The sequence below is a fragment of the Diceros bicornis genome, chromosome 26 (assembly GCF_020826845.1).
Source record: "Diceros bicornis minor isolate mBicDic1 chromosome 26, mDicBic1.mat.cur, whole genome shotgun sequence".
NCBI classification, from domain to species: Eukaryota; Metazoa; Chordata; class Mammalia; order Perissodactyla; family Rhinocerotidae; genus Diceros; species Diceros bicornis.
Window position 1 is genome coordinate 12,266,505 of NC_080765.1, and position 13,689 is coordinate 12,280,193.

General features: G+C 44.2%; 1 protein-coding gene across 6 annotated transcripts in view; it reads left to right on the forward strand.

Annotated features, from left to right (window-relative positions):
- SNX8 (sorting nexin 8) overlaps window positions 1-13,689 on the forward strand; it is a 42,358-nt gene that overhangs the window by 12,762 nt on the left and 15,907 nt on the right. For all 6 annotated transcript variants that reach the window (XM_058569413.1, XM_058569415.1, XM_058569412.1 and 3 more), the window contains exon 2: window positions 11,155-11,345. In XM_058569413.1, the coding sequence (XP_058425396.1) occupies window positions 11,155-11,345 (191 nt within the window). The remainder of the gene's footprint in view (window positions 1-11,154; window positions 11,346-13,689) is intronic.

Below are 13,689 nucleotides of genomic sequence, written 5' to 3' on the forward strand. Positions count from 1 at the left end.
AATAGCTAGATGTGGCCTGATCCACAGTGGAACCCAGGGCAGTGGAAATGGACTGTCCGTAGCTCCGTGCCAGTGACGTGGGTGGGTCCCACACACCATGTTCCGTGGAAGGAGTCAGAAACAGAGGAACTTACCGCTTGATTCCATTTATATAATATAGAAACAGACAAAAATAACCTGTGGTGTTAGAAGTCAGCAGTCTCCCTTGGGGAGGAAGTGGCTGACAGGGAACTTGAGGGATGTGGGGAGCTCCGTAGGTTGCATTTCTCTATCTGCAGAGTGTTGTTACACTCGTGTGTAAATTCATTGAGCTGCTCAGTTTTGATATGTACACTTTTCCATACACATGCTCTATTTCAATATAAAAAAGTTTAAAAAACCAATGGGAAAAGAAAATAATTATACACGTTTATTATGTTTAATTAAATATAATATTTGTACTTTATGGACACTTATTTGGGAAAAATGCAAAGACCTGCCTGGAAATGATACTCATCAACTCTGGATAGTGGTTACTTTTGAAGAGGAAAGGACGGGAGGATGGTGTGCATCTGTAATATTTTATTAACATTTTTTTCAGAAAAATGGCATAATGTCATCTTCAATGAAATCTCAGTAGTGGATACATGGGTTCTGATATTTTCTGTATTTTCATGTATATTTGGAATATTTCACACTGAAACAGGTGTAAGTGTATTTAAAGGGTATATAAGAAGAAAGAGTGAATGGAAATGAGACAGTGTTCATAGTGATTATTTGAGTGGCTAGGAATTTAGGAGGTTTTTGCTTTTACAGAAAATTTGAAGGAGAAATGTGGTCATGTAGAAACATGGGAACATGCTTGATATTTAAAAAATCGTCTCTGTGTCATGTTATAGCCCTGTGCACGTGGAGAGTAATACGCAAAATGAATATGGGCGTATACAGATTGTAGGGTTGGAGTGATTTTCTTTATTTCAAAATATTGTCATGTTACATAAAACAAGTTATTAAAAGAAAAATAAACCTTAAAGTTAATGAAGTTGAGGCCATGACAAGTTTCTGTTTGAGCTCCCGAGTAAGGGATAATCAAAGAACTGACGGGGATGGGTCCCTTTTGAGGAGTGCTGCCTGTAGACGGAGGCTGCTCTGCTTTCTGATGGCTGGGAGGTCCTGGCGTTCCCTGGCCTCAGAGCTGCTGAATTCTCATTTCTGAGGCCGTGGCCGTAATAAGGATGAGGAAACTTCTGCTTCCATTTCCAGAGAACAATTTGTTAGTTTCAGGATAACAGAGTAGCTTAGAAAAGTTTTTAATCAAAGGTAGAAACAGTTTCATGAGCCTGAGAAGGAACATTCATATTGAGAATTGAGGACACCTACTGACCCCATTTCATGTTATTTTGGTGGAAAAGTTGTAGTCTGGAATGTCATTGTCCATTCCCCCATCTGATGAATAAATACAAGCAAGGCGGCAGCGTTAAGAAACACCCGATCTTTGCTAGATCTTGGGGTGTGGATCTGGGCAAGGCACTGGGTTCCTTCCTTCTGCACGCCCTATGACAGTGCTTCTCAGACTGTGGCCCCTGCACCAGCAGCAGCACCAGCACCTGGGAACTTGTTAGAAATTCAGATTCTTAGGCCTCACCCTAGACTCTGCGGTTGGGGCTTGGCAATCTGTGTTTTTTTTTTTTAACTATAAAATATACATAGCATAAAATTTTAAACATTTTTTGGTGTACAGGTCAGGGGCAGTAAGTATGTTCACGTTGTTCAACCATCACCACCATCCATCTCCAGAACTTTCTCATCTTCCTAAACTGAAGCTATCCCCATTAAACACTCACTCCCATTCCCCTTCTCCCAGCCCCTGGCGCCCACCATTCTACTTCTGTCTCTGAATTTGCCTATTCTAGGTACCTTGTATAAGTGGAATCATACATTATTTGTCCTTTTGTGTCTGGCTTATTTCACTTAGCATAATGTCTTCACCTATTCATCCATGTGGTAGCTTGTGTCACAGTTTCCTTTTTTTGTGTGGCTGGATAATATTCCCTTGTATGGATGGACCACATTTTGTTTATCCATTCATCTGTTGATGGACACCTGGGTTGCTTCCACCTTTTGGTTACTGTGAGTAGTGCTGCTATGAACATGGGTGTGCGGATATCTCTTTGAGACCCTGCTTTCAATTCTTTTGCGTATAGACCCAGAAGTGGAATTGCTTGATAAGATGGTGAGTCTATGTTTAATTTTTTGAGGAACTGCCATACTGTTTTCCACAGTATCTGCACCATTTTTTACAGTCCCACCAGCCGCACACAAAAGGATTCCAGTCCCTCTACATCCTTGCCAACGGTGTTTTCTTTCTTTTTTATGATAATAGCTCTCTTAACCATCAGTGTTCAGTCGAGCCCGCTGGGTGATTCTGATGCATGCTCAGTTTGGAGACTTTAGCCCTGTGACTGTGTCATCTTTCGCCGGTCCTTGTCATCCCCACATTCTGGGGAACCAGCAGCCGAAGATGGCGTACTGGTGAATCTGTGTGGCGGTAGAACACTGAACTTGCAGTCCATCAGAAGACATGTTTGTGTTCACCTGCCACTAAATGGGGACAAAAGGAAACTTCCTCTTTGGCTGCCTTTGGAGGCCAAATGGCCTATCATGGCTTAAAAAGCACTTTCCACCGTGAGAGGCTCTCCGCCAGCGGGGAGAACCCCAGGGAGTGCCTGGGCCGAGTGGAGTTAGTGTTATCTCCCAGTCTTCGTGCAGCCCCTCCACTTGGGTCAGCATGAATCCTGGGGAGCTGGCCAGCCAGGCTGGGCTAGGCATGGCCTCCTGTGAGTGGCTGGATTGTGTTCACCGTGCAGAGGGTCTCCCAACCTCTGCCTTCTGCACTGGTCAGCATTTGCTAAGGTTTGCTCAGGTGAAGCCAGGGCATGTGTGGCAGCAGGTTTTTTGGGCAAATCCAGTTTGTTTCCCAAAGCTTTGGACTCTGGTGAGTCAGGGCCCCAGATGTTAGCTGCTAACAGAATGTGTGGGGCTGGACCTCTCTGGATGCATCCCAGTGGCAGGATTACTGCCTGGAGGTTCTGATGGAAGTATGTTGGGAAGGATAGTGGGGTGTGTGTGTGTGTGCACGCACGTGCGCTTGAAGTTTCATTACTTTTGATTTGTGGATAACCGACTTGGAGAATCGCAGAATTTTGGAGCTGAATGGATATTAAATACTGCCCATTGGCTATTTCCCTCTACGTGCTGCAGAGAGGCAAAGTCATTTGCTTAGGGTCACACAGTGTGTTGGTGGCTGGCCTGGAAGTGACACAGCTCCCATCAGTATGCTGGTTTCTGTGACACCTGCCAGGCCTGTCTTACAGTCACTCTGGAGCATCTCTGCTCCAGAGTGCATCTCTGTCAGGGTAGCTAGATACCCAAAGAGGAGCTGAGCATAAGCCTCATCCGTGTCGCATGTAAGGCCTTGATCTGTCCGCTGCCTGGAACTCGTGGCCCCAAACACATATTGTCATGGGGAGTAGGTTCTGAGTTTTAGGCTGCAGATTTACAAAATCTGTTTGGATTGGAATGTAATAAATCTTGAAGGGAGGTGAGGGGGGTTACTGAACGTTTTCTAGTTGCCGGTTATTTTCAGCTCTGCTGTCTCCTTCACTTCCCACAATGGCCATTTGTGCAAGGCGGTGTTAGCCCAAGGCGCTTAGCCTGCAGCTCTGAGAGCTGCTTCCTTGCCCAGTGTCTCATGGATAGTGAGTGGCATTTCAAGGCCAGGGCTTCCAAATCCAGGTGAACTTGAGCAGTTTTGTGCCAGAAGGGTAGGAGCAGGTAGGGAACGCTATTAGAGAGGCCTAGACAGGGTTGTTGCCATCATCAAGGTGCAGACGTGATGGCCAGGCCCAGGGGCAGGCATCCTGACCCCCATTTTACTCATTATAAACAGTGAGCTCAGAGGTGGACACTCTCTAGGCCACAGCTAGGAAATGACAGAGACTGGATTTTAACCTGCATCTATCTGAGGTCAAAACCCATGCTTTGTCCACAGCCTTTCAGCACAGGGCCTGGCTGGCCTCTTGTCTAATCTGTTTTAACTGTGTAGGGGCTGGGTTGGTGTCCAGTGCATCTTCCAGGCACTGGCCTTGTGGGGCTGCTTAAGTTGGTTTAAGAGGGTGTCCATTTGATAAGAGTATCCAAGTCTTGTCAGTGAACTTAACGTTTACTCCAGCAAACCGGAATCTTCTTCCTGGCATTTCTGCCCTTTCTGCAGTGTGTGGTCCATCACGTGACAGTGTAGCCTGTCTGAAATGATCTTCTTTCCATTTCAATTTTTTTTTTTGAAAACATGGCTGTCCTAGTTTAGTAAATCGATATTTGGAATCGTAGCTTTCTTAGGATTGAAACTTCTACAGAGGGGTTATTCTTAAGGTGGTTGAGACGGATCAAGAGTGAGAATAGTGTCTTTGATTTAAAATCTGCCTTTTGGGTTCTGTCTTGTAAATAAATTCTCCAGCAATCAGAGTTCACATTCTTCCGCAGCCTGTCATCATTTGGTGATCATTACCGAGTTTATATACTGTCTTGGAAGATTATCTTATTTGAATCATCAGGAAAATCATAAAAATTAGTACATGCTTAATAGAGAAAACTTTATCTTATTTAAAAGTTTTAATAGAGCCCTCTTGGTGCTCCCCAAGGATCTTTCCCCCAGAACTTTTGTTTTTCCTCTATCTTTCCATTACTGCTTTCTTTCCATTAAATAGGTATTTTCTAGTGTACTATTTTAATTCCCTTGTTGTTTCAGTTCCTGTATTTTTTTGTTATTTTCTTAGTGATTGCGATGGGCATTACAATGAACATTTATAATGATCTAGCTTGGGTTTATACCAGTTTAATTTCAGTAGTGTATAAAAACTTTGCTCCTGTACCTGTATAGCTCCATTCCTTCTCCCCTTTCTGTGCTGTTATCATCATACAAATTACATCTGTATAAATTGTATGCCCATCAAAACAGATTTATAATTATTGCTTTACACAGTTGTCTTTTAGATCAGCTAGAAAAAGAAGTGAAAAATAAGAAGTACATTTATGCTGTCTTTTATATTTGCTAAGGTGGTCATCTTTACTGGTGCTCTCTATTTCTTCATGTGGATTCATTTCTTGTAGGGAAGGCCTGCTAGTGAGGAATTCTTTCAGTTTTGGGGAATCTGGGACTATCTTAATTTCTCCTTCATTTTTTGAAGGATAGTTTTGCTGGGTGTAGAACTCTTGGTTGACTGTTTTGGCTTTCAGCACTTTGAATAGGTAATCCTACTGCCTACAGTCAGCTGTTAATCCTATTGAGGATCCTTTGTACTTGATGAGTTACTTCTCTCCTCGTGCTTTCAAGATTTTCCTCTTTGTCTTTGTACAGTTTGAACAGTTGAATTATGATGTGTCTAAGCGTGAATCTCTTTGAGTTTATCCTAGTTGGAGTTGTTTTTTTGTGTGTGAGTGCGTGAGGAATATTCACTCTGAGTCAACATCTGTTGCCAATCTTCCTTTTTTTTTTTCTTGAGGAAGATTGTCCCTGAGCTAACACCTGTGCCAGTCTTCCTCTATTTTGTATGTGGGTTGCCGCCACAGCATAGCTGATGAGTGGTGTAGGTCTGAGCCCAGGATCCAAACCTGTGAACCCTGGGCCACTGAAGTGGAGCACGCCAGACTTAACCACTATGCCGTGGGGCTGGGCCTGTGGTTGGAGTTTTTTGAGTTCTTGGATTATTTAAATCAAATTTGGGAAAATTTTGGCCATTGTTTATTCAGATATTCTTTCTAACCCTTTCTTATTTTGGGACTTTCATTATGATTATGTTGGGGCATATGATGGTGTCCCACAGGTCTCTGAGGATCTCTTCTTTTTTTTTCATTCTTTTTTCTTTCTGTCCCTCAGACTGAAAAATCTCAATTGACCTGTCTTCAAATTTGCTGATTTTTCCTTCTGCTCACTTATATCTGCTGTTGAGCCTCTCTGGTCTTTTTCATTTCAGTTATTGAACTTTTCAACTCTGGAGTTTATCTAGTTCTTTTTTATAATTTCTGTTTATTGATACTCCCTGATGGTGAGATACTCCCTGAATGTTCTCATACTTTTCCTTAGTTCTTTAGAGATGGTTCCTTTCAGTTCTTTGAACATATTTAAAATAGTTGATTTAAGGTCTTTGTCTAATAAGTTCAATTCTGGGCTTCCTCAAGGACAGTTCTATTGATTATTTTTGCCCCCATCTTTGGCCATACTTTCTTGTTTCTTTGCATGTCTTATAAACTTTTGTTGAAAACTGGGCAATTTAAATAATATCATGTTGCAACTCGGGAAATCAGATTCCCCCAGGTGTTGTTGCTGTTTGTTTATTTAATGACTTTTCTGAACTAATTCTGTAAAGTCTCTTGTATGAGTTTCCTGTGGTTTCCATAACAAAGAACCACAAACTGGGGGGCTTAAAACAACAGAAACTTATTGTCTCGTGGTTCTGGAGGCCAGGAGTCTGAAATCAAGGTGTCAGCAGGGCCATGCTCCCTCTGAAACCTATAGCGGAGGATCCTTCCTTGCCTCTTCTGGCTTCGGGGAGTGGCTGGCAGTCCTTGGTGTTCCTGGCTTGCACTCACAGCACTTCAATCTCTGCCTCTGTTGTCACATGGTCTCCCAGTGTGTCTGCATCTTCATGTGGTCTTCTCTTCTTATAAGAACTCTAGTCACAGGGCCGGCCCGGTGGCATAGCAGTTAAGTGTGCGTGCTCCACTGTGGCGGCCCAGGGTTTGGATCCCGGGCATGCACCGACACACCGCTTGTCAAGCCATGCTGTGGTGGCGTCCCACATAAACTAGAGGAAGATGGGTATGGATGTTAGCCCAGGGTCAGTCTTCCTCAGCAAAAAAGAGGAGGATTGGCATCAGATGTTAGCTCAGGGCTAATCTTCCTCACACACACCAAAAAGAACTCTAGTCACATTGGATTAAGGGCCTACCCTACTCCAGGATGACCTCATTTTAACTTATTATTACATCAATACATGTACCCTGGAGTGCCACCAACCTTTAGTCAGTTTCCAGTGTTCTCAAAAAGCTGATTCTGGCGATTTTTGCCAGTGTTCTCATTGCTTTTGTGGAGGAGAGGATTTTTGGCGGTCCTTACTCTGCCATTCTTTCTTTCTTTCTTTATTTTCCCCCCAAAGCTCCAGTAGATAGTTGTATGTCATAGTTGCACATCCTTCTAGTTGCTGTATGTGGGACGCGGCCTCAGCATGGCCGGAGAAGCGGTGCGTCGGTGCGCGCCTGGGATCCGAACCCGGGCCGCCAGCAGCGGAGTGCGCGCTTAACCGCTAAGCCATGGGGCCAGCCCCGTACTCTGCCATTCTTACTGATGCCACCTACCTTTTATATTTAAAGGGTTTATAAAGATATCATTTACATACCATTCAAGTCACTCATTTAAAGTGTAAAATACAATGGTTTTTAGTATATTTACAGAGTTGTGCAACCGTCACCATAGTCAATTTTAGAGCATTTTATCACCCCCAAAAGAAACCCCTTATTCTTCAACAGTCCCTCCCCATTCTCTCCCAGCCTTAGGCAAGTGCTAATCTACTCTCTGTTTCTGTAAATTTGCCTCTTCTGGATATTTCATGTAGATGGGATCATCCCACACGTGGGCTGTTATGACTGGCCTCTTTCACTTACCATCATGTTTTCAGGGTTCATCCATGTTGTAGCCTGAATCTGTACTTCATTCCTTTATATGGCTGAATAATACTCCATTGTATGGATGGACCGCTTTTATTTATCCATTCATCAGTTGAGGGACATTTGGGTTTTCCCTCTCTTTGGCTCTTATGAATAACGCTGCTGTGGACATTTGTACAGGTCTTTGTGTGGACACGCATTTTCATTTCTCTTGCATATATACCTAGGAGTGGAATTGCTGGGTTGTATAGTAACTATTTCTAACATTCTGAGGAACTGCCAGACCGTTTTTGAAGGCAGCTGCACTGTCGACCTATCTATCAGCACATGTGAGGGTTTTCCACATCCTCGCCAACACTCATTGCAGTCTTTTTTTTTTTTTTAAATTAGAGCCGTCAGGGCCGGCCCTGTGGCTTAGCGGTTAAGTGTGCGCGCTCCGCTGCTGGCGGATCCCGGGCGCGCACCGATGCACCGCTTCTCCGGCCACGCTGAGGCTGCGTCCCACATACAGCAACTAGAAGGATGTGCAGCTGTGACATACAACTATCTACTGGGGCTTTGGGGGAAAAAAATAAATAAATAAATTAGAGCCGTCATGGTGGGCAGTATCTTACTGTGGCTGTGATTTGCATTTCCATGATGGTTAATGATGCTGAGCATCTTGTTGTGTGCCTACTGGCTATTTGTGTGTCTTTGGAGAAATTCTATGCAAATCCTTTGCCCATTTTTAAATTGGGTTGTCTCTTTTTTTTACTGAGTTTGAAGAGTTCTTATATTTTCCAACTCCAAGTCTCTTACCATATATACAATTTGCAAATATTTTTTCTGATAAAAGTATTCTTCCCCCATTACCTTTTTAGCTTTCGTATTTCCTGTTTTTCCACATATTCAGTGGTCTGGTTAAATAAGACTTTGCTTTTCCCCAGAGATGCTCTATTTTTCACTTCTGAAAATACAATGTGTCAGTAAACATTCATTCAGCAAGTGTTCCTCAAGCCCCTCCTGTGTGCCGGGCTCCCTGAGCAGCCGGGATGCATCCGAGGACAGAGCCAAATAACCTGTCCTCTTGGAGTTTGCGTGCTGGTGCTGTGTCTTGGCCTCCTTCTCTGACTCTCAGGGTGCTGTTAAAGCTATCACGGCGTGATTCTCATCTTCCTGGAGCTCAGATATTTATAGATTGTGCTTGGCTGTTTGCTGAGTGGATGGATGAATCAGTGAGCTCAGTGCTCTCACTCATCACTGTATTCCTTGGAGGGGGTGTTTAAGAGACGCCTGTTGGCTCATTGAGGATACGTGTGGTCCCTAAGGAGACTGTAAATACAGTTTTAGGGCCATCAGAATATTTCTACACGGAAAGGGGCTTGGTTCTTGGGATGACTTCGGAGAACAGGTACCTTTTAGAGCTGTGGTCTCCATGCCTTTTTGGCCATTAAGTATTGGGGACTCCTAATACACACCGACATACACACCCCCTCCATACACATATACTCATATACACACACAGTCATACACAGATGTAAACACTCATGTACATACATGCTCATACCCTCGCACATACACACATAAACACATACACGCATATACACACCCCCCCATATACACATATTACTCATATACACACACAGTCATACACATAGGTACACACTCATGTACATATACACTCATACACACACATACACACACACTTATACACACATATATACATACACATACCCCTCATAACCTCTCATATACACATATACTCATACACACACATTCATACACATATACACACTCATGTACATATACATTTGTACACATAAACACGTACACACACACTCATGCACACACACATGTACACTTATGCACGCACATCTATACACATACATTTTTTTGTGTGTGAGGAAGCTTGGCCCTGAGCTAACATCTGTTGCCAATCCTCCTCAAACCCTCCTCTTTTTGCTTGAGGAAGACTGTCACTGAGCTAACATCTGTGCCAATCTTCCTCCACTTTATATATGAGACACTGTTGTAGCATGGCTTGATCAGTGCTGCGTAGGTCTGTGCCTGGGATCCAAACCTGGGCCGCCAAAGTGGAGTGCGCGAACTTAACCACTACACCAGCAGGCCGGCCCCTACACGTACATATTTTAATGTTATATGCATGTGCTTTCCTACTGTATTATGTACATTATAATAACATAATTATGTACATTATAAGAACAATAAAATATACTGTATTGTGTACATATAATAACATGAATATAAAGTAAAAAGGAAGAGAGAAGAAATACACCTAGAATTGCTAGTATTTTCCTCCTGCACCCCGTGGATTGTTTGACCTGGGACGAGTGCCCTCACCTGGGAGCTCACTGCTCTAGAGCATATAATACTTAGTTTTTGGGTGGAGTTTTTATGAGGCTCTTAGGGGTTCCCAAATAAACATTAAGGCCTTGGTTTATTTTTTTTCTTAAGCTTTAAGGTCAGTTAAAGGCAGCTTCATTTTAAATCCTAAAATGCTGAGTGATTTCACTGATGAAAATAATCTAGTCATTAATTTTGTTTTAGAATGTAGACCAAATCTTGCACTGAAGAATTACTTTAAGAAGTAAATCATAAAAAGCGATACAACCACATTGTAGAAAATTTGGAAAATAAAGGAAAGAAATCTACAGTTTGTTGTACTTATGTATAGCAATGTTAATTGGAATAAGACCTTTTTTTCCCCTGTAGGATACCTTAACTTTATTGTTTTTTTTTTATTTTGAAAAGAACTTCTTTTTTCTCTCTGAAGTTCTAAAACTTGCTCGGTACTCAAAACCAAACGACTTTTTAACGTGATTTCTTTGTTTGTTTGCAGGTTGTTAGGCATAAAATCCTCTGTTTTTGCTGCTCTGTGAATGACACATGGTGACTCTTGTCTATAAGGAAGCTGAAGTTTTAGGCTTAATTCTTTGATTTGTGTGGTCAGGAGTCCTAGCTCTAAGCAAGCATATAGGTTTTTTTGCATATTAGAATGATTGCTTTGGCCTATGAAAGCAGTATGCATTAATTCTAGAAACACTGGGACATATAGACAATTATATGGCTAGTTTCTTTTGTTTTAACCTCTTTTCTCGACTCTAGAGAAAAGAAGGACTCTTTTTTGCACGACTTATAAATATTTCACTTCTTTTTCTTTCCCCAAGTTGAAAACTAGATTTGGCTGGTCCTAGAAATGTGGGCGTCTTTGCTGATTCACAGGCAGGTGGCTGCCTCACGGTGTGGTGATTGGTGTGAGCAGAAGGACGCACCCCGCAATCAGCTCCACAGCGTGAATGAATGAGTGTGACCTGGCGAGATGGGATTTGGCTGCTGGGGGACGTGGCCAGAGTCCACGTGCTGAGCCAGCACAGAGCAGAGGGAGGAGAGCTGGAGGGAGCCTGCGCTTTGTGAGCAGCAGTTTTCATTGGGCGTTCGCCTTCTCTCCTCCAGACTTGCCCACGCCCCAGGTCAGCGAGCGCAGGGACCCAGACCCCAGTCGAATGCAGATGCCACAGGGGAACCCGCTGCTGCTCTCTCACACCCTGCAGGAGCTGCTGGCCAGGGACACCGTGCAGGTGGAGCTCATTCCTGAGAAGAAGGGCCTCTTCCTGAAGCATGTGGAGTATGAGGTTTCCAGCCAGGTAATGGGCACATCGTGGGGGAAGACGGGACAGGTCTGGGGCAGGAGCTGTGTGAGGGGAGAAGGGCTGGAGACAGTCAGTGTGCCCGGCTTAAAGGTAGGACCCCAAACCGGGTGGCAGGGAGCCATGCTGCCCACCAGACTTTCCATAGCGTGTGTGTCCCTGTGTCATGTTCTGCTCAGCCACACCCCCAGCTCAACCCGCCATGTCCATCCCTGTGCTCTGGGACGCCGCTGCCCAGGAAGCTCAGACAGGTGGTCTGCAGAGCACACACCCCGGACACAGGCCAGCCAGTTTTGCAATATCAGGAAATCCCTGAGGATTGGAATGTGGATCCCGTAGAATATGGACTCCGAATCCCTTTAATAATGCTGCCTCTCCGTCAGGGGCACCCCTCTTATCCGAGGTAATCAGATGCTAGACGCCTGGCTCCAGGGTTGGCCCGTGTGCGTGTAGAGCTGTGTGGCATCAGCAGCTTTGACCTTTCTGTCCTTTCGTCCATTATCTTTCCATCTCTTGGTTCAGTTAGAATAAACTTTGATGGGAGTTTGTATTCTTTATCCTGGGGATTAAGTAATTGATGAACTAAGAACATCCTTGGGCTGTGTTTGTGGGGGATTCGTCAAGATGGAGCGGCACCCCATGCCAGCGAGAGAGCCGCCCCGGTCGCAGGCAGCATGGCCAGGGCTTTGGGTGGAAAATTGTCACAGTTGTCACCCCAGGTCAAAAGACGTGTTTTCAGAATCTAACGAGCAGTTCCCCTCACGCTGTTCACTGTGTTCTGTGAGAATCAGGAATCACAGGATGGAGTTTCATTGTGTTTTAAAGCCGCAGTGACAAAAGCCGGTGACACTTGTTGGTGCTGCTCCAGAGGTCAGCGAGGCAAGGAGCCCCTTCCTGGGATTATTTCCTCGGATTATTTCTAGGGCAGCATTGCTGTCTGGCGTCACCGTGGTTCTCGGCCTCGGCCGCAGTCGGCAGTGAGAACTAGCCGCAGTGGAGGAGGCACCAGCTCTCCTTCTGGGGCCTCATCCCGGAGGTCGGGTGGCTCCGAGCGTTTGAGAAGCTGCTGTTCTTCAAGTGCTCTGGAGCTGGCCTTTTTTTTAGTCTCATCAAACTGCTCGTTCCTTAAGTAAATTGATTGCCTCATAGTGAGCATTTTTAGAAGGAGGTAATTTTGCCCGGGTTACCTCCTGAAATGTCTGTGAAGGGGTCAGCCTGTGAATGTTTAAACAGTGGGGGAAGCCTTCTGGGCCACGTGTGTTCTCTCGATGTGCACCCTGCTCACCGTTCTTGCTGGAGTCTAGAGTAAATGCAACCGTGGCATGATGCGCAGGGTCCCGAATAGAGGTGAACACACCTGATTTCATAGTTTTTCTTCATATGGCATAATTAATGTTTTTTATAGACTGTATTTTTTTGGGTAGTTTCACAGCAATATTGGCCAAAGGAACAGAAATTTCCCATAATCCCCCTGCCTCCTACACTGGCACAGCCTCCCCCACTGTCAACACCCCGCACCAGGGGGGTGCATTTATTAGGATTGATGAACCCACATGGACACATCATAATCACCCAAAGCCCGTAGTCTACATTGGGGTTCACCCTTGGTGGTGTAATTTCTGTGGGTTTAGACAAATGTACAATGATGCACATCCACCATCATAGCATCATACAAAGTAGTTTCACTGCCCTGAAAATCCTCTGTGCTCTACCTGTTCATCACTTCCTCCCCCTAACTCCTGGCAACCCCTGATCTTTTATTGTCTCCGTAGTTTTGCCTTTTCCAGAATGTCATAGAGTTGGAATCACGTAGTAAGTAGCCTTCTCAGATTGGCTTCTTTCACTTAGTAATCTTAATTAGAAATTAGTATAGCACATTTAACTTTAAAGGTGGCTGCTCATGCATGTTTCTTGTGTAAGCTCTTATCTTCTAACCAGATGAGGTTGCTCTTGAATATGATGCTAACCTGGGGGAGCCTGCAGGTTTGTCACTGATCAGGTTTATGGTGGGATTTATGGGCAGTTTCATTGAGTCCAGTGTCAGTCTCCATCTTCAACATTTGTTCTGCTTGTAGACAGCTGGGTCTCTGTCAGGAGGCAGCAGAGCTATGTGTGTCAGCATTATTTGAAGGTGCACCTGGAGGACACACCCTAAGATGAAGTAAAGGATGCATCCTTGTTCTGTGCTATCTTTTAAGGCTGGGATGGATGCCCACCTTTGCAGTGGAAATCTGTGTCTGTCAGAAGATCCAGAATAATAGATAGTTAAAAATGAAATTAGAGCTATGCAGTGTTTAAAAGCTGTATTACCATACATTAAGGAGGTACAGGATTTCTCATT